General features: G+C 43.0%; 1 protein-coding gene across 1 annotated transcript in view; it reads right to left on the bottom strand.

Moving 5' to 3' along the window:
- Nucleotides 1-1,877: 1,877 nt before the first annotated feature.
- SKIC2 (SKI2 subunit of superkiller complex) overlaps nt 1,878-24,848 on the bottom strand; it is a 33,969-nt gene continuing 10,998 nt past the window's right edge. The window contains exons 14-29 of the mRNA XM_089513802.1: nt 23,834-23,980; nt 22,374-22,473; nt 20,785-20,997; nt 18,834-18,944; nt 18,021-18,132; nt 17,321-17,439; nt 16,623-16,760; nt 15,379-15,516; nt 13,901-14,005; nt 11,827-11,989; nt 10,935-11,061; nt 7,691-7,901; nt 5,599-5,709; nt 4,238-4,456; nt 3,361-3,501; nt 1,878-2,206 (exon numbers count right to left, since the gene is read on the bottom strand). Of these exons, the coding sequence (XP_089369928.1) occupies nt 2,006-2,206; nt 3,361-3,501; nt 4,238-4,456; nt 5,599-5,709; nt 7,691-7,901; nt 10,935-11,061; nt 11,827-11,989; nt 13,901-14,005; nt 15,379-15,516; nt 16,623-16,760; nt 17,321-17,439; nt 18,021-18,132; nt 18,834-18,944; nt 20,785-20,997; nt 22,374-22,473; nt 23,834-23,980 (2,356 nt within the window). The 3' untranslated portion in view covers nt 1,878-2,005. The remainder of the gene's footprint in view (nt 2,207-3,360; nt 3,502-4,237; nt 4,457-5,598; nt 5,710-7,690; nt 7,902-10,934; nt 11,062-11,826; nt 11,990-13,900; nt 14,006-15,378; nt 15,517-16,622; nt 16,761-17,320; nt 17,440-18,020; nt 18,133-18,833; nt 18,945-20,784; nt 20,998-22,373; nt 22,474-23,833; nt 23,981-24,848) is intronic.

The following is a 24,848-nucleotide window of genomic DNA, read 5'->3' as shown; positions in this document are numbered from 1 at the left end:
TCTCTATCCACTGCCCACTTTCCTCCAGTGGGATCTGCTGTGGAATTCACCACCGTGAAAAACCAACCAGAAGCATCTGAAACTTGTCCACTCTGGCCTATATTTACTGGGACCACAGCAGGTCTTGCCTCTCATTTCTAGATATTTTGTTGCCTGAAATGACAGAAAACATGACTTCCACTTCCCTAGTAGCCACTTATATTTTGTAAAAGCCCTTTTTTTAGGGGTGGGGGGGTGGGAGGGGAAGCTTTGGCAAAAGCAAAGTATGCAACTTGTACCTTGTTTTAAAGAAGACTCCTCACTCCTGGAGATGCACAGGGTGCATCTTTTTCACCAATGCTACTGAGCAGAATCAAGTTCCTTACTTTTCAGTTAAATCTGTAAAATTGTGGCTCTGATCCAAACCATGACAGCAGAATAGCAAACCTCTACAAATCCATTCATACACTTGTTATCAGGTTAATAAAAATGTGAGCCAATTGACAAAGCTCTCATTTCTGTTGGAAGGCATTGGAACAGCCTTGCTTCAAGGAGGAATTGGAATGACTCTTTTTTATCTTTCCTTGAATACCATGTTTCACCCACTTCTCCATTTGATAACCACTCTGCGTAAGTATTGCACCTTCAAGAGAGGGAATGCAGTAGTGTAGACCTTGCCAATAGCTATTGCCACAAATGATTAGGCACATTGATTAGTGGTGGACAAGGCTTCCCACCACCAAATTAGCTTCAAGCACACATATACCAGCTTTACCTACACTAACCTTTGTCTACCACCCAGTGTACCTCTTCTGAACTTCTTTCACTTTTGTGTGTCACTGCATTTTATTCCAGCACTGTATCACTCATTCAAGCTTTCCATCATTTCTCATTTTCCTATACATCAGTCTCCAGACTTTCTCTTACCTATTTGAAGAGTTCAGGGACCTTGCAGAGGAGAGTAACACACGGAATTGCCTAAAGGGAGGAAATCAAAATCTCCCAGGCCTTTCTCCAGCATCTAAAGATGGTACTGCAAGCTACAGGAAGATGCTAATTTATTAATTTATTATAGAAACACCATACCATCCACCTCCCCAGTAACTAAAATAAGTTTCAGGAGGCTAGATACTTTCTGTCTTGCAGCCAAACATCATGTCATAGACTGTGGTATGTTTTTAAAAAAAATCTGTCCAAGGGTGGCTTAGTGTAACACTATAAAAATTAGCATAGGCTTTATAGGCTATCCAGCCCAACCCCGTTTAGTGCTAGGAATCCCAAGAACTGGCAGGTAGCTTCTCTTTCTGAAGACCACCAAGGAGGGAGCCAAACCTGCTAATTTGCTCTGTTACTGAAGATACCATTCTGGGATAGCAAAGAACAAACATTTGCCCTCTTCCATATTCAAATTATTTTTGCTTATCTGCCTTTTTCTGAACTTGCTCCAGAGTGGAGCAGATGTTGTTTGACTTCAGCTCCCCAAATGGGAAAGAGTGCTATGGGTTGCTGTCCACCAACATCAAGAGGGGCTGCACTTTGCTGAAATCTAGCCTAAAGTCTTCTTAAAATGCAGTACCTAGAGCTGAATAAAGTACTCAGCTGTATTGCACAAGGGGAGGGGGGCTTTCTGTGTGTGTGGATAACCATGCAAAAATTACACCAAAATATTTTCAAGTGGATGGACTGGCAGGGAGCTTCAGGGATCACAAATGTGGATCCAAGGGCCTCAAGCAGCCCATGAATCACACTTTCCCCACCCCCATCATAAAGCCCTCCACAAGCAGCAGTTTTCTATTTTGAGCAACCATTGGGTCTGGGCAAGAATATGTTCACCTTTGTAGTACAGCATTGCCCTTTGCTTTGTGTAACCTAGAGCAAAGCTCACATCTCCACTCCCATTGACAATAAAGCATCTTTTATTCTCTGTCTCAGCAAGCTGCATTATAACCTCTCCGAGGTCAGAAATTAACAAACCAGATACACACAGTTCCAAGGATTTGAAATAAACCCAAAGGAGCTTCACACCTCACTGGGTGTAGAGGCTGGCAGCAAAGACTATGTCTCTCTTGATCATGTTGGAAGCTGCTTCCATCTTGGCATGGAGTGTTGGCTCCCCAGTGACCCGGGCTGCATTGCGCATCTCACGACAGGTCTCATCCAGACGTTGGATACAACGGACAATGATCCCTTCCTGCACATCTGTCAGGCGGGCGATCTCTGCAAATGGCTTAAGAGAGAGACAACAGAAGCAGTTAGCTAGTGTTGGTTACTGCTGGCAGCTATGCTGACTGGCTGGGGCAGGATATAAGAAGAGACTTAGCCATAATTCTTGAAGGGGAAACAACTTCTTAATTGAAACCTATGCTGTTACTAAGACGGATGTGTCCCTCCTGACTCTGGTTGTATTCAATGTATGTGTTCAACTTGTAAAATTCCCATAAGAAAAAGATTATTCTCAAATGCTTACAACCCTTTCATCCCAGGATACAGGTTCAAGATGTGAATATTAGGTCTGTTCAGACCAGTGACAGATACTCACAGCATCTGGCTATAAATAACAACCACTATCTGTATACAGCATTCAAAACACTTCATGTATATGATAACAGCAACAATATTCAGCATAATAATAAAATAACGTGTTAGCAAGAGTATTACACATTGTAATTTCTTGTACAACTATTATATAGTTTCTTATTCCACAACTCTGTAAGGTAGTTCAGTGCCTTTCTTGTATTACAGGGGGAAAGCTGAGGCTTAAAACAAGTGTGACTTGCCTAAAGCAACCTCATGAATTAATGGCAGAAGTGAGATGTAATGGGTCTTCCTGCTCTGCCACAAAATTACTTCTGCAGTTATGAAGTTACTTTCCTGCCCCTTTCCATTACCTGTTGCCATACTTCTTGATCCAGGGAGGCGTTTGGGCCCAGATGAAACAGTCACTGATTGTCTTTATCTCCCTCCTTCTTTTAAACATCGGGGTAAGCCAAGCACAGATTACTCCTAACTGCTCCCCAACCCTTCACACAGAAGATTCAATACAGAGACAAACTAACTTTGCTAGATCAGCTGTAAAAAGGAGTTTTCTGGTTTCCCCAGGGAGGTGTATGTGTTTGCCTTCATATTGTGGTGAACCTATGCATTTTATAGTTTCCTTAGGCAGGGAATACTCAGAGATGGTTTTGCCAGGTCCTCCCTCAAAAATAGAGCCAAAAGCATCTGGTATTTGTTGGCAATTCAAGTACTAACTAGGGATGACTTGCTTAGCTTCTAAGATCATGATTTAGGCCCTTCCCAAGGAGAAGGAGACTGGAAATAGATCCAGTGGGGCAAACCAGCCTAAGAAAGAAAGTTGACTTGGCCCAGAGCTTAGACCCTTACCATGCCACGGGCCCATTCGTAAACCACCTCGACCAGCCCAAATTTGTACTGCTCCACGAAGTCCTCCACCGATTCCTGCAGGCCACACTTGCGTTGGAGCAGAGCGATTTCCGTTGCTACTGATCGGATGTGCTCAATGCCCTGAAGGGTGAAAAGGGATAGTGAATCCACAGCCCAGGCCCATGTAGAAATGGACTCCAACTTCCAGAGTTCCTGAGCATTGGCTGTATTGGTTCATGGGACGTGGGAGTCCAACACATCCGAAGGGCATCAGGTGGGTGGGGAGAGTTAAGAAAGCCAATTTTTCCTTTAGTGTTTGGGTTGACTTAAGAATGCAAGAGTTATACAGGATTTGACAAAAGCCCTATCTTGTCCTGCATTGTGCTTCCACAGCAGAAAACGACCTGTACATGAGCTAGACTTAAGGGCAATGGCCACCCAGAAATCATAAAGTTGGAAGAGTCCTCAAGAACCATCCAGTTTAAATCCCTGCCATGCAGGAATACACAAAGCACTCCTCTGTTTAAAAACCTCCAAAGAAGGAGACTCCACCACTCCAAGGGAGTGTGTTCCACTGTTGAACAGCCGTTACTGTCAGGAAGTTCCTCCTAATGTTTAGGTGGACTCTTTTCCTGTAGTTTGAATTCATTGCACTGTGCTCATACACCCCAGCAGGTGAACTACAGAGGTATATTGAGTATGTATCTGTTGTGATGAGTAGCAATTAATATCCCCAACCTCCATGACGTTATTCAACTTCCTATAACAGCTGTCCCAAGTCAGCAGCTATCACTACATCTTGTGGCATTTAAGTGTCACAGTTTCCCTGTACAATGTGTGAAGGGTTCTCCTACAGTTCCCACACCCATTTCCTCACCTTCTGTAGTACGGAAGGCAGCTGTGGCTCCACCTGGGTGCGCACTTGGCAGACGGTGCAGCTGAGCAATGCCACAATTTCCTCAGGTCGCAAGTCTGTTAGGGTGTTGTCGAGGAGCAGCTGTGTCAGGAGAAGCTCGTGGTTGCTGATCTGGCGGGCCACGCTCCCTTTGAGCTCCACGGCCCCACTTTCATTGATGTAGCCCAGAGAACGGAGGACCTATGGGTTTGAAATACGAAGGAAGAGTTTGGCCATGGGGGGAGAAAAAGGTGCAGTACCCCAGAGCTTGTCAGACACAATACATCCAGCCGCCCCCCCCCCCCCCGAACTTCATATTTTGGAGAAACTAGAGTTCTCTGCCACAGAGACTACCAAAAACAATACACTGGGCATTTGGTATCCATGGGGGTTTGGTTCCAGGACCTGCTGTGGATACCAAAATCCATGGATGCTCATATTCCATTAGATAGAATGGCATAGTAAAATGGTATCCCTTACATAAAACAGTAAAATCCAAGTTTGCTTTTTGGAATTTCTATATTTTAAAAATATTTTCAAGCTGTGGATGTATGAATCCATGGATAAAAAAATCTGTGGATAAGGAGAGCGGACTGTACAGTTGGCCCTCCACGTTTGCGGCTTTGACTTTTGTGGATTTTGATTATTCATGGATTTGATTCAGAGGGCCTAGAGATTCCTAGAACATTTCTCTAGGCATTTGTAGGTCCTCCAGTCCAATTTCACGATCAGCTTCTGGCAGATCTTGACCCAGAATTGCACTGGAAGACCTAGAGATTCTTAGAGAGGTATTCTCTCAGATTAAAAAAACAAAACAAAAACCACATGTTTTTTAATTTGTGGTTTTCTCATTTTCATGGGGGTCCTGTGTCCCTAGCCCCAGCAAATGTGGAGGGTCTACTGTACATACAATACAATATACTAATTGAAAGCAGGTGTGTGCGTGTGTATGCCATCACCGTATCATATGCCCAACACACAAAAAAACCTTTTGTCCCCAAATGCCACACTGGTTCATTATAAAAGCAGCTCAACACATCAAGAAAAGCCTTTTTCTTGTAAAACAGTCTGTTGAAATAAAAAGGTCTTCACTTGCCAATGGAAGAACAGCAAGGATTTGAAAATGAAATGAATAAAACAAGGAAGGAGCCACTCTAGCCTTCCTGAGAAGGGAACTCCAGTACTTAGGAACAGCCACTAAAGAGGCCACATATCGCCCATCCCTATACTAGGGGACTTTTAAAGTCTGAGGATGAATTGGGTTTCCCCTGAGGCATCACTTGCTTGGCACATCTGTATATGAGGCCGCTCCACTGGACATCTCATGCCTTCCAGAGACTTACTGCAACGCGCTGGTGATACTCTGGCAGCAGAAGAAGGGACTGATCAGAGAGCAGGAAACGCAGCTGCTCCAGTTCCTCCAGCACTTGTTGGCGTTCTCTGAACCGCACAAACTAGAGGGAAAGAAGAGAAAAAGGAGTATTTGCATGATAATGCCATCCATGCATTACCTTAGTGACTACAAACCAAGATCAGGCTTTTGGAATGTGAGAAGCCTGAAACAGGAAACTGAACACAGTAAAACAAGAAATGGAACATATAAACATTGCAATACTTGGGGTGAGTGAGCTAAAGTGGATAGGAATGGGTAATTTTGAGTCACATAATTACACAATGTTTTACTCAGGAAATTAAAAACAAAGAATAAAATTGGATGCAATTAACAGGGAGGAGAGATAGTAACAAAAACAGTGAAAGGACAGAATGCAAAGCCTGATCAAATCTTATCAATAAGACTTTAGGGAAAACCCATCAATATAATCCAAATTTGTGCTCCAACTAGAGGCAGAAGAATAACCATTTATAAGATTCTATGCTGGAGTCCAGGAAGAAATTGATCACACATCAAAGCAGGACTTCATGTTCATCACGGGGGATTAGAATGGAAAAATAGGAAATAGCAGAATCAAAGATTGTAGGAACATTTGGCCTAGGATCAAGAAATGAAGCAGGAAGGTGACTGATTTAATTTTATGAGGCCAACAGCTGGTTCATCGCAAACACATTCTTCAAGGAACCAGAAAGACAACTCTATATATGGACATCACCTGATGGCTAATATGGAAAATCAAACAGACTACATAATTGGAAGGAGAAGATGGAGAAGCTCCATTCTGTCTGCAAAAACAAGATCAGGAGCAGATAGTTGCACAAACCGTGAACTGCTAATATTGAAAACGGAAGTGGAAGTGGCTTCAGAGTTCCTGCTACACAGTTGCCCTCAGCATATTTCCTATCCAGTACAGGTATATCTCAGTTAAAATGAGTTAGAAAGAGAAACAGCAGAATTGGAGTACAGTATATCAACAAACTGTAGTCCATCAACAGTGAACTGAACAGAGACAATGGTTTCCTGGCATATAACACACATTATAACACTAGCTAACTCCCCAAACTTATGAGCAGCCTCCGAGCCCAGTGTGGAGACCTGTTATGGCAGAAAAAAGTTCCAACTGCAGTCCATCAGCAATACTGTTTTTTTTTTTATAGGAAGAGAAACTTGTACGTCGTCTCCCCCCTCCCTGCAAATAAAGCCTGCACAATTGAAATCAGAGAATTTCTGAAGGCTGAACTGTGCTTTGTAGAGAATCTTGGAAAATACACCCAGATGCGTAAACACAGGTTAACCCTCTCCTTCAGTCATATCAGGAATGGAAAACACAAACTGCTGGACTGCAAATTCCTTCAGCCCTATTCCACTCAACAAATGGCATGGGCTCATAGGAGAGAGTCCAAAAACTGCTGAAGGCTCACACTTTTCCATTCCTGATTTACTTCAAACATTGGTGCTTAGGAAATTTTTTATTATTATTATTATTATTATTATTATTATTATTATTATTATTGGGTGACCATGCCTAGAATTTTCCAGCTATGTACACAGCTGTACTTTGTTTTAATGTGTTGTAAGCTATCTTGGGTCCCATGCTATGAGGAAGGTGGGATATATATTAAACAAGTAACACAAAATAAATATGGAAATTATGGGTCTTTAAACATTAGTGGCAAGTGTGGTCCTTCGGATATGTTTCGACTGCAATACCCATCATCCGTAGCCAGCAGAACCAATAATGAAGTACTGTGAGCTGCAGTCCACAGGCTTCCCCAACTCTGGCCACTAAAATCACAGAATCAAATCATAGAGTTGGAAGAGACCACAAGGGCCATCCAGTCCAACCCTCTGCCATGCAGGGACTCACAATCAAAGCATCCCCAACAGATGATTTGGCTTATGTTGGCTGGGGAATTCTAGGAGCTGCAGCCCAAGAAAACAAACAAAAACCACACTTCCCCGAGATCTTCAGGAAAAGCCCCAGTCTCCCTAGTTTTTGATTCCAGCACTGTTCAGCATATCACCCAAGACGTGTCACTGACCTCCATGTGGAAACGGGGACTGTGAACACACTGAAACCCCGTCAAAACCTCTTCCAATTGTCGGGCCTTCATCACACCCTCCACAACTTCCAGGTCCTTCAGCTGAAGGTCGTTGATGGGGTTCAAGAGCGGGAGGCCTTCAGGGTCGCCTTCAGCCAAGCGCAGCAATTCTTGAGTGGCTGTGGCTGCAGATGGTCCAGGTGGGTCATTCCTGCATGTGGTGAGAGCAGGGATAAAGAGGGGACTCCACAAAACTTTTTTATCCTTGAACCCCCCTCCCCCCCCAAAAAAAATCTCCTTTTTTTAACCCATGTGCACAAGATCCTCAAATGTCTACTCTGGCCCTCAAGTTTGCAGTTGGTTTGCAACTGCAGCGTCTGTGTAAATGGTGTGCTGTTTTCTAATTCTTTTATTTTACTATAATTGAAACCACTTTTAAATATGCTTAAGTGTTTCAACTGTTTTCTGGCAGGCTTTTAATAATTGTAACATTTAATTTCTTTTTAAATTTTGTACATTAGCATTTTAGCTGGACCTTTTAAATTATTCTAAGCTGCTTTGAATCCCATTTGGGAGAAAGGCAGGATATAAATTCAGCCAATGAATAAATAACAATAAATCAAGTCAATATTTTAATGTTACCCTCAATATGCTGTTGGTTGATCTGGTTCAAAACTTAGAACCAGAGTTGGAATGGACCAAAAGGACTATCTTGTCTGAAACACACCCCTCCAATGCAGGAGTACACAACTAAAGCACACCTGAAAGGTGGCCATTCAATCATTAGTTTTTTGTGGGTTTTCCCAGCTATGTGGCCATGTTCTAGAAGAGTTTTTTCCTGATGTTTTGCCAGCATCTGTGGCTGCCATCTTCAGAGATTGCTGGCATGGAAGTGAGTGGGGAATATATACTGTGTGACCCCTGGTTGAAAGGAAGTGATTTACATGTTAATCTCTGAAATGGTCTGTTGTTGAATGGCAAGGCTTTAGGGTGTCTATTCAATTAGTGATCCATTGTCTGCTGGGAAATCCCCTGACCCTGAGTGGTGTTCATTTGCATGTTTTGAGTTTTGATTTTGGTTTTTTTGAGGACTGGCAGCCAAACCTTGTTTACTTTAAGGGTTTCGTCTTTCCGGCTGAAGTTGTCCAGGTGTTTGTGGATTTCAATGGCTTTCCTGTGCATCCCGTCTGGAAAAAACTCTTCTAGAACACAGCCACATAGCTCGAAAAACCCACAAAAAACTATGGATGCTGGCTGTGAAAGCCTTCGACTTCACATCGTAACCCTCAATGTTTGATTGTGTGGCCTTCACAGGCGTTTTCAGTATCATTTTTTTGAGGAACCATTATGAGGGACATTTTGACCTTACAGGATGTGCAGGGAGATTATCAGCCTGAACTACTTTGTAACGATTCAAACAGTAGGACAGCCAGGTCCAACCAATTTCATCTGATTTTGAATCTGAGCAAGATGGGTCCTGGTAAATACTTGAATAGTGACCACCAGGGACTTCCAGACTTTCTCTGGTGTAAATCTATGTTGTTGTTGTAAAGTGCCTTCAAGTCAACTTTGACTCATGGCAACCATGCAAATGAGTCATCTCCAAGCCCCTCTGTCCTCACTTGCTCTGCTCAGGTCCCGCAGGTTCAGGGCCATGGCCTCCTTGGTTGAATCTATCCATCTAGTATGTGGCCTTCCTCTCTTTCTGCTACCCTCTAGCTTTCCTAGCATTACTGACTCTTCCAGTGATTTATGTCTTCTCATTATGTGATTGAAGTACATATAGTTGCTGAATAAAGTTTTTTTTTAGTTTACCACTGCAACGTCTGGAAGGCATTTGTTGTGACACTATCAGGCAATGGAGTTGGAAGTGGGGACTCCAGTTATGAAACCAGTCATGTCGAGAGAGTGGGAGCAGGGGATGAGGATATACATGGAGTATCTACACCCTCCACCTTTCTCCCCCTCCTCACATCCCAAGAACAGCATGTGTTTCTGCTGAGGTCAAGGAGCCATTCCGAGGCATCCTACAAAGCTGAGCTTGAAGGCCAAATGTGGAAATTACAATCCTCGAGGCACTGCTGGACTCCCGTTTCACAATCCTTTGCCATCGACTCTGTCAGTCTGAGGCAGTTCAGAAATATCTGAAGAGGCAAACCTTGCCCATTTCTGTGATAACCTCCACAGAAGTATCAGAAGCTGCCTTATACCAGGTGAGACTGTTGGTCCATTTAGCCCAGTGGAATCTACCCTCATCAGCAGTGGCTATCCATGGTCATGTGCAGAGAAGGATCTTCCTATCTCTGACTGATGGACATGTGAGTGATTGAATTCTATGTATGCTGTACAACGTGAACAAAGCTTGACAGGAAGAGAAAGCTGGCAGAAAGAGAATTAACTGGCAGAAAGAGAAATGTGGTGTTGGAAGAGAGTACCATGAATATCATGGACAGCTAAAGAGAGATGGATGGATTCAATCAAGGAAGCCATGGCTTCTGCTTCTACTGCTATTAGCAGACTATATCTATAACACAATGGTTGCTTTTTGGCCTTGCATGTGTAGAATGACTTATGTACAGTACAGGTTACTCATGACAACCAAATGCAGGTTATAGCCATCAAATTACAAAAATAATTAAAACCCTTTAAAACTTCCACAGTCAATTAGCTCTATAACATATAGAGCAATATGTTTACACTAAAAGTTACAAAAATATTTCATACAAAAAACATATCACAATTTTTCATAATCCATTTAAATTAATATAATCTGTTTATTGCAGATTCCCATGCAGGCCTTTATCCTCAACATCTAATCTAAGTTAGTGTTGAACATAACAGACTTAGTTGTGTTAGCTAACAAGTAAGTGATTTTCTCCAAGTCATTTTGGTTAGTTACAAGTTCTAAACTTCTCCTCAGAAACTTATCTTTTGGGGTTTTATATATCCTACAATGTAGCATATAGTGTATCAACTTGTGCTGTAGATGAACAAATAGGTTCTATCTATAAAAAATCATGGTTATCAGAACGTGAGGCAAATTTGAAGAAATTTGGCCTGAACCCTATAGTTCTAAAATCTGGTGATATACAGCATGGTAGGAAACTCATCAAAGAAAGGATGCAAGAGCATTATGCTCTGCGGGATATTAATTTCATTAGAGCTTCAAAGTTCTCTTCTAATGTAGCATGACTTATGCATGAGCATGATCCTAAGTAAATGCCAGCCATTCCTTGCAGCTCACCTGAACCTGGGCATCTGTCGCTTCTTGAAATCCTCCAGGATACGCTCAGCATTGATGCGCAGGGTTTTGGTGGTGATACCAGAAATATCAGCTGGGCCCAGCTTCTTTATGGTGTGTCCACAGGGGCCTGGACAGAATTGGGGGGGAAATAGTCTAACAAATCACCATCACACACAACTCAGAACAGAGGGTAGCTAGCATTGCTCACCAATTTGCAGGATGCGGGAATCCCGAATCACACTACTCTTAGCTACACAAATTATTCTTTTTAAAAATTGTGTTTCTAGCTCTCTTGAACCAAACTTTTACTAAGAAATGGATGTTGACCATGTTTCCACACTCAAATCTTGTTGCTTTCTTGCTGATATAAATCTAAATTTTCATAATACAGTCCTCCCTTCCCTTATGCGGGGGATCTGTTCCAGACCCCCCCCCCCCCCGTGTAAGGGGGAAATTGCATATGCTTGCACCCCATTGAAAATAAATGGCTCTTCCCCTCCCCTTAGCGTTCTGATACCACAACTCCATTCATGATAAAATATGAAGTGCAGGCACTCAGACAGTCTCAAGAGCCCTATAACAGAGGAGAATTGAAATATGTAGGCGGCGGTTTGATCCATATGGACAAAGCATATATTTCAGATTTCATTCTCATCAGGATGAGGTCTTTTCTACAGCTAATGAGTCTTAAATGCAGAAGGGGCCCTCCCCTGTGTGCCAGCAGTGAGGACAATATGAAGTGGGAGAACATGGGAGATGGCCTTCTTGGCTGTGGAGCCCTGATGGTGGACTACCTCCCTTTGGACGTTCAAGTTGAATCAAGGTTGCTTTCTTTCTGGTGCCAATACAAAACACCTCCTACTCCATCTTCTGAGATATCCCATTGCCTTACCCTCAGGAAGAAAGAGTTTGGTACGCAGCAGGTCATCAGGAAGGGGCACTTCTGAAGGGGAGAGGGGACTGCTTTCCTTGTTTGCGGTCTCATCTCCCTCTGTTGGATTTTTCTCACACATCACCAGGGTGCTGAAGGTCCGGTTGGCAGCATCAGAAGAAACCTGAAGTTGGGAGTCCAACAACTTGCTTTGGAAAGGCGGGCAGAATGCCACCTATCTAAAAGGTAAACCCAACCACCCTCCACACGGTCTCCATGGTTCTGATCAGACCAAACCAAAAAACAGTCAGGCACTGCAGGGCTTTGGGATTTCTGGATGAATTGGTGCAGAGGGATAGTTAGCTCATACATTCACTCTATGCACATGTTTTATGGGTCAAAAGGGATGCATTTGATAGTAATCAATGTAATGAGCAAATCTGTTGCAATCAAAACAACAACAGTAAGACTTTCAATATCATTTTTGCAGTATTTTATTGTTTATGTGTTTTAGAGATCTATGATGTATACTGGGAATGATGGGAGGTGTGGGTTCAAAGAATTACTGATGGTTCAAAAAAAGGGATAACCGCTTGGTTCAGGAATGCACAGATGTCTGGGGGAGGATTTTCCCACAACAATCTCATGAGAAATTAAAGAAAGAGGGAGGACCGACAGTTTAAGAAGGGACTGGATGAATTAGTCTAGAGTCAGATATGTTTTAATTTGTAAATGAATCAAGGTAAAGCCTGCAAAAACACCGGGTGGGACACTGATTGTTCTATGCTTGTGATTGTGGATTATGGTAGTTCTGTCTGCATATGTCTAACTGTGAACTTCTCCAGATACAGAAATAAAAGGTTTACTATTTGACTACAGAAGATTGATTTATTGACTGAGGAGGGGGCAGTTTTTGACAAGGTCATCTTATGATGAAGAGGAGGAGAAAAACGTTTCCATTACAGAATGCCTGGAGAAGCTGTTCCTTTCTTATTACAGGGAGATTCCTCCCCACTCCTTCCTGGGAGAGTGTCAGCAACATTCAGGAGAAGAGAGAAAGGGTATTTAAAGACTGGGGGAAATCAGATTATTGGCTTTGTTCTGAGGGGATGCATTTTGGGCCATACCCCAACCCTGAAACCTAGTCATTTGGAGCAATACTTAATTCACGGTGGTTCACCAGCGTAGACAGCAACTGTGATGGACTGCTTCAGTCAGCTGAGGGCTGTGAGCTTACTTTATCTTTGCCTTGGGTCTTACTGCTGCCTTCCATTTAATATCTGCCCATAATCCTTAGACTTTTTTGGTACACCTTTGACTATGTTTAATTTTGACAGACCCTCAGGCCTGAGTTGGCCTGGAAACTGAGTGGATCAGGGATATGGATTATTTGAGAGACGAAAGGTACAATATGATACAATGCTCCTTGCTGAAATTGCTTCTTCCAAAAAAACAGCAACCCAAGATTGGCAGAGCACAGAGCAGGTAGTTTAAATGGGTCCTAAAGCACTCTCCATAGAAGCCAAAATGACTAAACTGAGACTATTGTGCTTTGGACATATAGAAAGACATGACACACTAGAAAAAACAATACTTGGTAAGGTAGAAAAGCAGTAGGAAAAGAGGAAAAATCATATTCTAGATGGGTGTAGACTTAATGAAGGAAGTGACAGCCCTGAATCTTCAAGACTTGAGCAGGACTGTTAATGATAAGTTCAATTAGCGGTCTCTCATTTAGAGGGTTGTTATATGTCAATTTGATGGTATATAACCACAACAATCTTCAAAAGCAAGACTGTAGTCCTCATGCTGGTAGGAAGAATGCACACTTGATGTTTACTCAACCTATATGGACAAAACAATCTATGCTTCTGGCTGAAGTGGCTAGTACCTGCAGACTCAATTTTAACTTCTTGCCTTCCCGAGACTTGCCTCTATTGTCGCACCACCCGTCCTATCCCATCTTCACTTTCTCGGCTTTCCCAAACCCAAATCCATCCATCAAGCAAATTAACAGAAAGATACAAAAGAGCATGCTGTATCAACAGACAGGTCTGAACAATGACTCTGATTCTGCTGGGACCCACAACCTTACCTGCAAGATCACCCCCAGGGCATTCCTGTGCTCTTGGTTTTTCACAACAATCACTCGTCCCACAGAGAGGGCCTTCAGTCCATTCACTGATTCCATGACCCGCCTCTGTAAGGGGAAAAAGGAGTAGAAAAGAACCCACAGGCACATCCATTTTGCTATCAATGGCAGGAACGCTAGGAAGGAAAGCCTTCAGCCTTCCCCAACCCCCATCATTCCAAGCTGCATACCAAATGCTGACTATGTAATCCAACACATCTAGAGCACTGGATCTGGGGAAGGTTCTGGTACTCGATTACACAAGGTGTCTCTCTCTAAACCTTGAGAGCTGGTGGCTCCCATATGAGTAGAGTGTTGACTCTTCTCTAGGATTTACGCAGGCTTTAAAGGAATTATCCAAGGTGCTGAACTTTACCCCCCAAACAGGTTCTACACCTTGGACAGATCCTTAAGAATAAGCCTAAGGACTTTAATCACACCAGGCTCATAAAGCACCGCAATCACGTTAGTCTAAGAAATGGAAACATGTCAGGTTGGGGACAGTGATTATTGTATAGCTCTTCAAAATTCCCATCAAAAATTTTGCACAAATATAGCTGTGTTTGTAAAAAGTGACTGGAAAGGTAACTATTTGGTTACTTTTGAGAAATGGGAAAATTGAGGGTTACTTTTTAAAAACTCTGGCAATGGCATCACTAGGATTGGGCCACCTCAATGTGGTACTCCATGCTGTCACCCCAGGTTTGGAGTCACCACAGGAGTAGATTGAGATGCTATAGAGGAGAAATGCTCCCGTGTATTTGCCACCCATGGCTGGTGGACTGGGGCACCCAGTTTGTTCTGGCCTACCTGCCTTGTTCAGAAGTCCCACAAGGTCCAGGTACCATTTGGTGACAGGAGAGGCCTCCCAGAGTTCGCCATGGTGTGCTGAGAGCATCCTGGCTGGCCTCCTTGCCATGTTTGGGTAGGTGGATCAGGTCTTTCTCAGGACCTTCAGTCTCTGGGAATTCTGGTCTACTCGCACAGAGATGCAGCAGTACATTCCATACTGGAATGCAGACACTCCCCTCTGAGGTGTCAGCTAGTGCAGTCTGCACCCCCCCCCCTAGAAATGTGCCTGTAAACTGGTAAGTGTACATTCTGAGCCTTAGCATTATAACTAATTACTTTTATAAAACAACGTTCCAAGCTCTGAGTATATCTTGGCCAGACTTGCCAACACCAGCTCCTAAAGCAGAGAAGGGAACCATGCAGCACTCCAGGTGTTGTTGGACTGCAAGTCCGAGCAGCCCTGACCAGCACAGTCAATGGTGAGGAAAGCTGGAAATTTCAATTCAGTAACATACGGGGAGAAAATCTAACTCTCTGGGCTTCTCTAGAGGCAGATCTGAATAACATGTCTGGGATATTAGTTAGCCAGACCTCGGATTTGAACTATGGTGAGGAAAAGGACCCTATAACTCCTTTCTCCAGATCACTACCTGTATGAGTTCTCGGTTTTTCTGCAGGTCTCGTACTACCCGGTAATATTCCTCCAAATCACTGAGCTGTCCTGTCGTATCTCCCATTTCCATGTTGGCCAAGATGTCGCTCAGTTGGGCAATCCTGTGTTCGTAGACCTGGGAGGGGAGTGAAGAGGAAAGACACAGTGAAGAGGAGAGCTGTGGAGCTGGTGGCCTCTTGCCTTTTTCCCAATCTCATCCTCAGAGACCTCTGGCAACAAAAGAACAAGACATAGGAAGCCTCTAGTAAGAAGCATGGATAGGTCTGTTTGCCATATAAACTAAGTGGAAGAAGACATGCTGGGAAGGCTCCAAGTTCCAGCCCTGACAGAAAAAGTGGGAAACAGCTTCTTCTGAATCCCTAAAGTCATTGACAAGCCAGCAAACCTTTCTGCTTCTCAACAGCTTAGTTTAAGGAGAAACAGACCTTTGATTAGTGGGGACAATGATGCATTGGGGGACAGACAGTGAGGCTAAAGGAGACATTCACTGTAGTGCAAATACACTGGGTGGAGTCAGTTTTTGAAGCCACATTAGCTTCACAACAGATGTTTAGATGAGATAGAAACAGTTATAGAAGTGGTTTGTTTTTCATCTGGATGAACACAGCTGTCTGAATGTTTAGTGTCCCACTGGACCATCCTGATGAGCATCTGCATTTCAAGATGTACCAAAACATAAAATCATAGAATTACAGAGTTGCAAGGGACACAAAGGCCATCTACTCAAACCCTCTATCAATGCACAAATACACTAAAGCACTCCTGAAAGATTTCCATCCAACTTCTGTTTAAAGACTTCCAAAGATGGAGAGTCCATCACCCGTCAAGCCAAGTCTATACTTTTGTTGAACAGCTGTTGCAGTTAAAAAAGTTCTTCTTAATTTTTAGGTGGAATCTCTTTCTTGTAATTTCAATTTATTGGTTCATCTTCTGATCTCTGGAGCAGCTGAAAACAGCCTTGCTCCTTCCTCTACATGTCCTTCCTTCAGATATTTAAAGACAGCCACCATGTCACCTTTCAGTCTTCTCTTCACACAGTCTCCCCAATCTAGTTTCTTCCTGTTCTCCCTCTTCTGCCACCCAGATTCAAAATCCAGGGTACTGGAGGGGGATGTTCATACATCCCAGAAGATTTCAGGGCTGTTTCCCTGCTCACATTTTCAATCACCAGATTTGCAGAGGTCCAGGAACCTGCTCCCCTTTCTCAAGTCACCTCCATACCTTGCTGTCTTTCCGGGTGTGGAACTCGGAGAAGCTCCTTTTCATCATGTCCTCCACTCGGAGGGCTTCCACCCTCAAGAGGTTAAGGATCATGGTGTAGGTTAAGCGGAACTGGGACTGCAGCTGAGTTGGTTTGCCCTGGTGAAAGAGGACCAGATTTAGAGAAGGTGATGGTGGAAAGAACAGTTTCCACAGAAGACACTTGAAACAGGTGGGCCAAATGGGTACCACAAGTGGGAGCGAGCAGATACTGACATTCAACAGCAGCACAGAGGGAAAATGGCATTGGGCACAAATTTGGTCCCCCAGGAGTCTGGTTGTTGTTGTTGTGTGTCATCAAGTCATTTCCACTGCTTTAAGAGGAAGGATGCTTCCTCCACTGCATCCTTCCTCTTTATGTGTTCCAAAATGGAAGCTGCTGGAAAACACTCAAGAGGGCTAGGGTTGGGGTTTCCATCTTATGGCTAAATATCTCATACAATTTAAAATCCCAGAATTCCATAGCATTGAGCCATAGCAGTTAAAAAGGCATCAAACTGCATTATTTCTGCAGTGCAGATGCAGCCTTCAAGTCCAACACTGAAAAGTGTTAAGTTGTGTGAGGAAAAAAAATGTGGTGGAAGGCAACATACCAAAAAGAAGAGCGAAAGAGAGAGAACATGAGAAAATAGAATAATTAAGGGGAGAGAGTCACTCACCAACATCATCCGGTGAAGATTAGCCATCTCAGGCACTTGGTTTTTGCACAGAATGATGACCATCCCGGTAGTATCAAGACCTCGGCGTCCAGCCCGACCTGCCATCTGGATGTATTCAGCTATGGGGAAGGATGAGTGAAAGAGAAAATATATAAATAAAATGACACTAAGGGTGAAGCAGTTAATACAGCTGCCAACTAGAAACCTATGGAGATTTAAGGAAGACAATGGGGGTAAATTTCATTTCTGTCCAGCTCCCTGGGATGAGAGTAAATTGTCTTCATGTCACCATGACCTTTTTGCTTAAGACTCAACATGATTATGCCTGTGTTGGAAGAGAAGCAGCCATGAAAGGCTATGTCAACTGGATGCAAACACATATGCACACATGCTTCTGTTTTTAAAAGGTGGGCCAAATGGAGCACCAGCAGACACAGTAATGTTGTTCTGTTTCTCTTGCTACAAACCAGCAGCACAGCCAAGGCTCTTCTTCCTAGAGTTTCATTTTTTTCAAAGTTTTAAAACAGGCAGTGGGGATAGCAGCTGGATTTAAAAAGTTGGGAGAAGGGGAAAGGTGGATTTATGGGGCAGGAGAACTGTTTTAAGACTGGAAACTGTCAGCTATCCTCTATTTGCAACACAGGATACATCTCAAGAAAGGGAGGAAAAACTATTCTGGCCTCCATGTTCTTTCCCTTACCTGGCACCAGATCCCGGAAGTTAGTGCCATCGTGTTTACGGATTGAATCAAAGACCACGGTCCTGGCTGGCATGTTCACCCCCATGGCAAACGTCTCTGTGGCAAAAAGGATCTAAATGAGAACAACAGAGGAAGACAAGTTGCAGGATGCTATGTTCCCTTTCTTAATGCAACATCCCATTAGTGGCTGAATGCCAGTATGACATAACTTTTTTCTCTTTCCCTCTTTCTACACCCTCAACTTTAACTCTTGGTGATCCACAAATGAGACATGTCCAAGACCCCCCTATTCTCAACTGCTTTGCTCAGGTCCTGCAGGCTCAGGACTGGGGCCTCCTTTACTGGCATATCCATCTGGTATACAATCTTCCCCTCTTCCTACTGCTCTCCACCTTTCCTAGCATTACTGTCTTTTCTAATGAGTCATCTCTTCTCATAGTGTAGCTGAAGTATGACAGCCTCAGATTAGTCATCTTGGCTTCCGGGCAGAGTTCAGGCTTGGTAAGACCCATTTGTCTGCCTTTTTGACCATCCATGATATCCTCAGCACTCTTCTCCAGCACCACATCTTAAAGGATTTGCCTTCTATCAGTTTTCTTCACTGTCCAGCTCAACTTTCACACTGCCCAAAAACCTGCTCTGGAGGGCTTCCCAAACTGCAAAGACAGGTTTTGAGTGTACATAAAAATCTACAAAGAGGAGAAGGAGCTTCCCAGTGCCACTGAGGCAATCAGTTCTCAGTGGAACATCCCATTCATCACCCATCAAATCTTTGTCTCTTCTCCCCTGCACAGTAAGGCCAACAGGACTCACCTTGACAAGGCCCTTGCTAAACAGCATCTCCACCACCTCTTTCAGGATGGGCAGAATTCCACTGTGATGCACCCCAATGCCACGCTTCAAGAGATCCACCATGTGAAGAACCTGAAAGAATAATCACAAGGTGTTTAAATGCTTTTTTTGAATTCTGGATTTCTCTGCTACTTTTATCTGCCCAGTCTGAAAAAGATGGTTGTTAAATTCCTCAGCAGTGCTCTGTAGTCAGATCTGGTACCTACGTTATTTAGGCCTCACAGACAACTTATGGGGGAGGGATTGCCATTTTGAAGACTTAACCCATGTTAAAGCCCACTCTTCATGCCCCAAAGAGGCAAACACACTATACATTTGTCATTGTGAGAGCACAATGACACAGTGCTTAGCATGTTAAGAAACTTGGGTTTAAGTCTCGACTTAGTCAAGGAATTTACTCCGTGACATTGGATCAGTCTCTCTCTTACCCTGCCTGGCTTAGCCTGCAGAGCTGTTTCAGAGGTGAGGATAAAAGTAAGAAAGAGGAGAGCTATGTATGGTACCTTGCGCTTACTGGAGAGCAGATGGGATACAAATGAAGCTAAAAAATGAATAAACATCTCCCCTGTCCTCAACTTGCATTTTCCCTCTTGACTGCTGTACTGATTGGATGGTCAGCTTTCTTCAGCAACCTTGTCAGGTTCTTGAAAGTCTCTCATTCATAGAGTCGCCATAATAGCCACAACAGCACAGCAACAACAAGCACATGATACAAAAATAAAAGGTAGCCATGTCTTCGGTTCAGGTTATTTGAAGGACCTTCTCTCCCTTTATGAACTTATTAGAGCAGGGGTAGGCAACCCTTTTGAGCCGGGGACCGGGTTGCTGTCCCTCAGACAACTGGGGGGCCGAAGCAAAAAAAAATAAATAATTAAATAATTTTTGAAAAATTAAATAAATAAATAAACCAGGACAAATGTAGGACAAAATTTCCAAATGGCGGGCACTTTTAAAATAAAAAATGGAGGACACGCAAAAAAATTTGCTGATTTTTAAAAAAATGTTAAGATAAATGCATGTTTCTGAGGCTTCTATAGAGAATTGCCCCACCATGCCCCTCGCGCGAGACGCCAAAGGCCCCGGCGGCAATCGGCAGCAGAACCAGGCTGGGGCCGGTCCCAAGGCCTCACTGGGCCGCATCCGGCCCGCGGGCTGCAGGTTGCCTACCCCTGTATTAGAGCTCTGAGATCTTCAGGATAGGCCCTTCTCTCTATCCCACCACCTTCTCAGATTCATTTGCTAGGAACAAGGGAGAGGGCCTTCTTGGTGGCTGCTCCTAGGCTCTTGAACTCCTTTCCCTAGATAGGCCAAGATGACCCCATCCCTGCTCTCCTTTTGGCAGCAGGTAAAAATATTTTTGTGCCTCAGGCTTTTAAATGCTGTGTTATTCAGATTTTAACGTTTATACACAGTTTTTAAATTAATTTTAATATTTTAATGTTTACTGTTTTTAACTTTATAAATTGTTTAATAGTTTTTTTAAAAAACATTATATTTATATATTTTAAATATTTTTCTATTGTTTTTAATTAGTAGTGTTTTAATATTGGGAGAAAGGCAGGACATAAATAAATAAAATAAAAATAATAATAGCCAAAAAGCAACTGCCAGGTTAAGAGACCCAACTCCTATTTTTGCCACTCTGTAAAGCCAAGTCAGGGTGGTGTAGTGGTTTGAATGTTGGACTAAGACTCTGGAGATCAGGGTTTGATTCCCCACTCAGCTTTGGAAGCCCAGTCGGTGACCTTGGGTGAGTCACACACCCCCAGCTCCAGAAAACCCCATGATAGGTTTGACTTAGGATGTCATATGTTTGATATGATTTGAAGGCACACAACAACAGCAGCAGCAACAATAACAATAACAATAAAGGTGACAGCTTCCAAGCTCTCACTGTTCAACTCCCTCTGACCTGAGGCAACTGGCGGTCTGTGCCCTTCAGACGGGAGATGCACTTCTGGAAGAAGACATGGATCTCGCTTTTCTCTGTGGTGTTTGTAAGGTCAACAGTAGTTAGCATGGAGGCATTGTCATCACAGCGATTGCGAGAGAATGTGAAGGCAACCACTGGCAGTTGGTCCTTCTTTCGCAGCATGTCAATGAGGGACAGCCAGATATTCTTGTCCTGGAGATAATTCAAGAAGTCAATGACTGTTCAACACCAGAACTCAATGAGCTATCTGTAACAGGAGCACATTGTGAGCAATCAGTAAAGCTGGGTCATTGTTCCAGCTCCACTGCATCCTTTGGCTTTAGGCATTCCAAAATGACAGCTGCTCGAAAACACTCAAGAGGACTGGGCCTTGGATCAGATTTTACCGGATGTAAAAAAGTGCCATTTTTTTTTTACTTTAGAAGTGTCTCTTTCCACCTTTAAACAAAGTGCATTCACCATTCATGCCTTTTTAACAAATAGATTTGCATTTTTGGGAGTAATTTTTTAAGTACATACACAATTTTTTTGTCACTACTGCATTACCTAACTTCATCTATAAATTCAGTGGCATGGCAGTAGGGGATACTATTGGGGGGGGGGGAGGCACAGAAATAGAAGGGAATGCCACATGCAGCTCATGATATTGCCCACATCTACTCAAAAGCCAGCCCTTTTACCTGCTGAACTCAACAAAACTAGCACACTTATGTTGTGCGTGGGCTAGCTAAGGTTGGCGGCTAAGGTATACCCATGATCCTGACTGAAGAGATGGACCATTGTTAATTAAGCCTTTCCTATCTTTGGCTGGACTTATTTTTTGTCCCCTTTACCAGAAACCAAGGATAGGAAACCTGTGACCTTCCCAGTATTTGACTAAAAGTCCCATCAGGCTTACCATATGGCTGACTAGATTTGCAAATCTAACATCTCAAAGGGCCACAACTTTCTTTACTTTCTTCCATATACTATGAAGGTGACAATATAAGGAAAACTGGCTCAGCTAAGGAAAAAGGCTCCATGAATTTTATGTCAGATGTTCAAAACACACTGCAGAAATAATCCAGCTCGAGATAGCTTTAACTGCCCTGGCTCAGTGCTTGAGAATCTTGAGAACTGTAGTTTATTGTGGCATTAAAGCTCTCTGACAGAAAAGGCTAAATGTCTCACAATGTTTTCTACAGTGTGTTTTGGATCAAAGTTTGTTTTTTATAAGCATCTGAAAAGGGGAAGAAGTTAGGTTTAGTCTATTAGGTAATTAACCATTTTTAAAACCAAAATATTCTTCTAAAAAGCTTGACAGTGGACAGGGTGGGAAGGAAAGCTTGGAAGGGCTACTTTTAAAATTAAAACTCCACCCGAAATCTGGGAATAATATAACAAAAAAATTTCCTTCTCAGAAAGAAGGCTGAATAGGTTTCTTTTTTCATTTAGTATGTAACTCTCAGAATCCACTTGCCAGATAGTATAGCCTCTAGACACACTGTCTTGGATATTACAGTATATATTTTCCAAAAAGGACAAGATCTGTCAGGGGCGCAGCCATCTTCACGTCTGTCCCAGCATACCTGCCCTGCTCCTGCTCCAGCATGCATTGGCTGCTTGGCCCCAAAGGTCTGTGAGTGTTTGCTGGCCCGCTCCTTCTTGGCATCCATAGCATCATAATACCTGGAAGATGTGTGTACAGGAGAAAAGCAAGTGTGTTAATTATTGCAGATACATGTTAAATGTCCATTGTTGTTGCCATATCTAAATGTCTGCTCACCCTTCTTTCAACACTTTTCAAGATACAAAAGGAGTTTAGAGTTGAGTCTATTTTTATTTTTTCGCTTTCCCCAAAAAGCCAAGTGTCTTGCCTGAAGTGGTCTGGGGAAATCTCAAAAAGCTAGCACATTTTATGTCTGTCTATCTGGGTCTAATAAAGATATTGCCACTACAGGAATTTTGGATTTTGTTTTACAGCTAACATGGCTACCTTTTCTTTTTGTATCATGTGCTTGTTGTTGTTGTTGTTGTGCTGTTGTTGCTATTTGCCATCACTCTGGCTTTGAGTTATGGCGACCCTATGAATGAGAGACTTTCAAGAACCTAATCATCCACTGCCTTGCTCAAGTCTTGCAGACCCAGGCCTGTGGCTTCTTTTACTGAGTCAATCCCCTTGTGATGGGGTCTTCCTCTATTCCTACACCTTTCCACTTTCCTGAGCATTATCAAATTTTCCAGTGAATCAGGTTTTCTTCTGATGTGTCCAAAGTACAATAGCCTCAGTTTAGTCATTTTGGCATCTAGTAAAAATTCAAGCCTGATTTGTTCTAGAACCTATTTATTTGTCTTCTTGGCAGTCTGGAAGAGAGCCAAACTGGTGTAGTGGTTTCAGTGTTGGACTATGAGTTGCCATTCTTCTTGAAGGGCATGAAGGCATACATCTTTAAAAGCTGGGCAATTTGGCCCAACCAACCTCCAAGGCCTACCACAGGCCAAAGTCTCTCTCCCTCCTTAACTTTCCCTACTTGTTTTTTAAACCGAAAATGAGCTTATCAGTGCAATTAAGCAGTCCCTAAGTGGGATCCTGTAAATCAAGACCCAGCAAAATGCAAATGAAAAACCCCCAGGGTCAGGGGTTTTCCCAGCAGATAATGAATCTCTAATTAAACATTCAACAACAGAACAAAACATGGAAATCACTCCTCCCAACACAAGGTCACACACACACACACACACACCACTCTCTCCCATGCCAGCATTCTCTGAAGATGCCAGCCAGATGCTGGTGAAACGTCAGGAACAAACTCTTCTAGAACATGGTCACATAGCCCAAAAAAACCCACAAAAACTATGGATGTTGGCCATGAACCTCTTCGACTTCACATTGTAAGCTAATTGCCCCCAACAATCTGGATAAAAAAATCCAAACCCCCAAACACTTCTGGTCTCAGGCATTTCGGATAAGGGAGACTGAACCTGTATGAGAAAGACAAGATTTATGTGTGTGAAAGAGAGATAACATTTAACAATTTACTGTGCTTACCCCTTGGTAAGGAATGTCCCCCGGGCATCAACCAGGAGAAAGAGCTCATTTTGTGTTTTCTGACTGTTGCCCGTGTAAAGGTAATGCTCCAGTGGGACAGGTCGCTTCAGCGTACTGATTACATAGATTTTCTTCCTTTTGATTCTCCTGCAAAAGGGCGAGAGAACACTGACATTTTACCAGGTTCCTGCTGAAGGCTCTTCATTCCTCAGGCTCCCCTTTGGCTTGTCCATATTCCAGACAGAGGCCTAGTCCTCATGCAGTAGATGTTAGACCGCTCCACTTCAGACTGGCAAAGACTTCTCAGTTGTCTCCTAGCACTGAAAGAAAATCTGCACCAAGAAAAAACAAGCATAGCAGGGAAACAAGCAGGAGTTACTAAATAAACCATGGGCCATCTGTGAGAATTCTGTCCCCAGGCAAGTCAGGGTCACATGCCATGGCTTGTTGTTGGCTTGTGACTTGTCTTGTTGAGGAGAGATAAGACAGAATTCCTAAATTGTATCACAATGAACAAAACAGATACAGAAGGGTCACGATTTACTTTAGCCACTCCCAGTAGCAGAAGGAACAAAGTGGAAACCATCAAGCAGCATGTATTGGCTGAAAACTAAAGAAAAGGGTCTTATGGATACATCTGAATGTGGCTCATATGTAAGTACCAGAGTGAGCCTATTACAGGTTGAGTCTCTCTTATCTGGAACTCCAAAATCTTCCAAAACACCATCAGAAACCTTAGCTTTCTGATGGTTCAATGTACACAAACTACGTTTCAAGCAAAAAATAATTAAAATATTATATAAAAATACCTTCAGGCTATATGTATATGGTGTATATGAAACATAAATGAATTTTGTGTTTAGACCTGAGTCCCATCTCCAAGATATCTCATTCTGTACATGTAATGCAAATACAGTACACAGATATGTCAAAATCCTAGAACATACAAAATCTAAGACATCTCTGTTCCCAAGCATTTTGGCTAAGGGACACTCCACCTGTATGAAATTTGCTT

The sequence above is a fragment of the Sceloporus occidentalis genome, unplaced genomic scaffold (assembly GCF_023333645.1).
Source record: "Sceloporus occidentalis isolate IW3139 unplaced genomic scaffold, rSceOcc1.0.p SCAF_1, whole genome shotgun sequence".
NCBI classification, from domain to species: Eukaryota; Metazoa; Chordata; class Lepidosauria; order Squamata; family Phrynosomatidae; genus Sceloporus; species Sceloporus occidentalis.
This window is presented reverse-complemented; position numbering and strand designations above follow the sequence as displayed.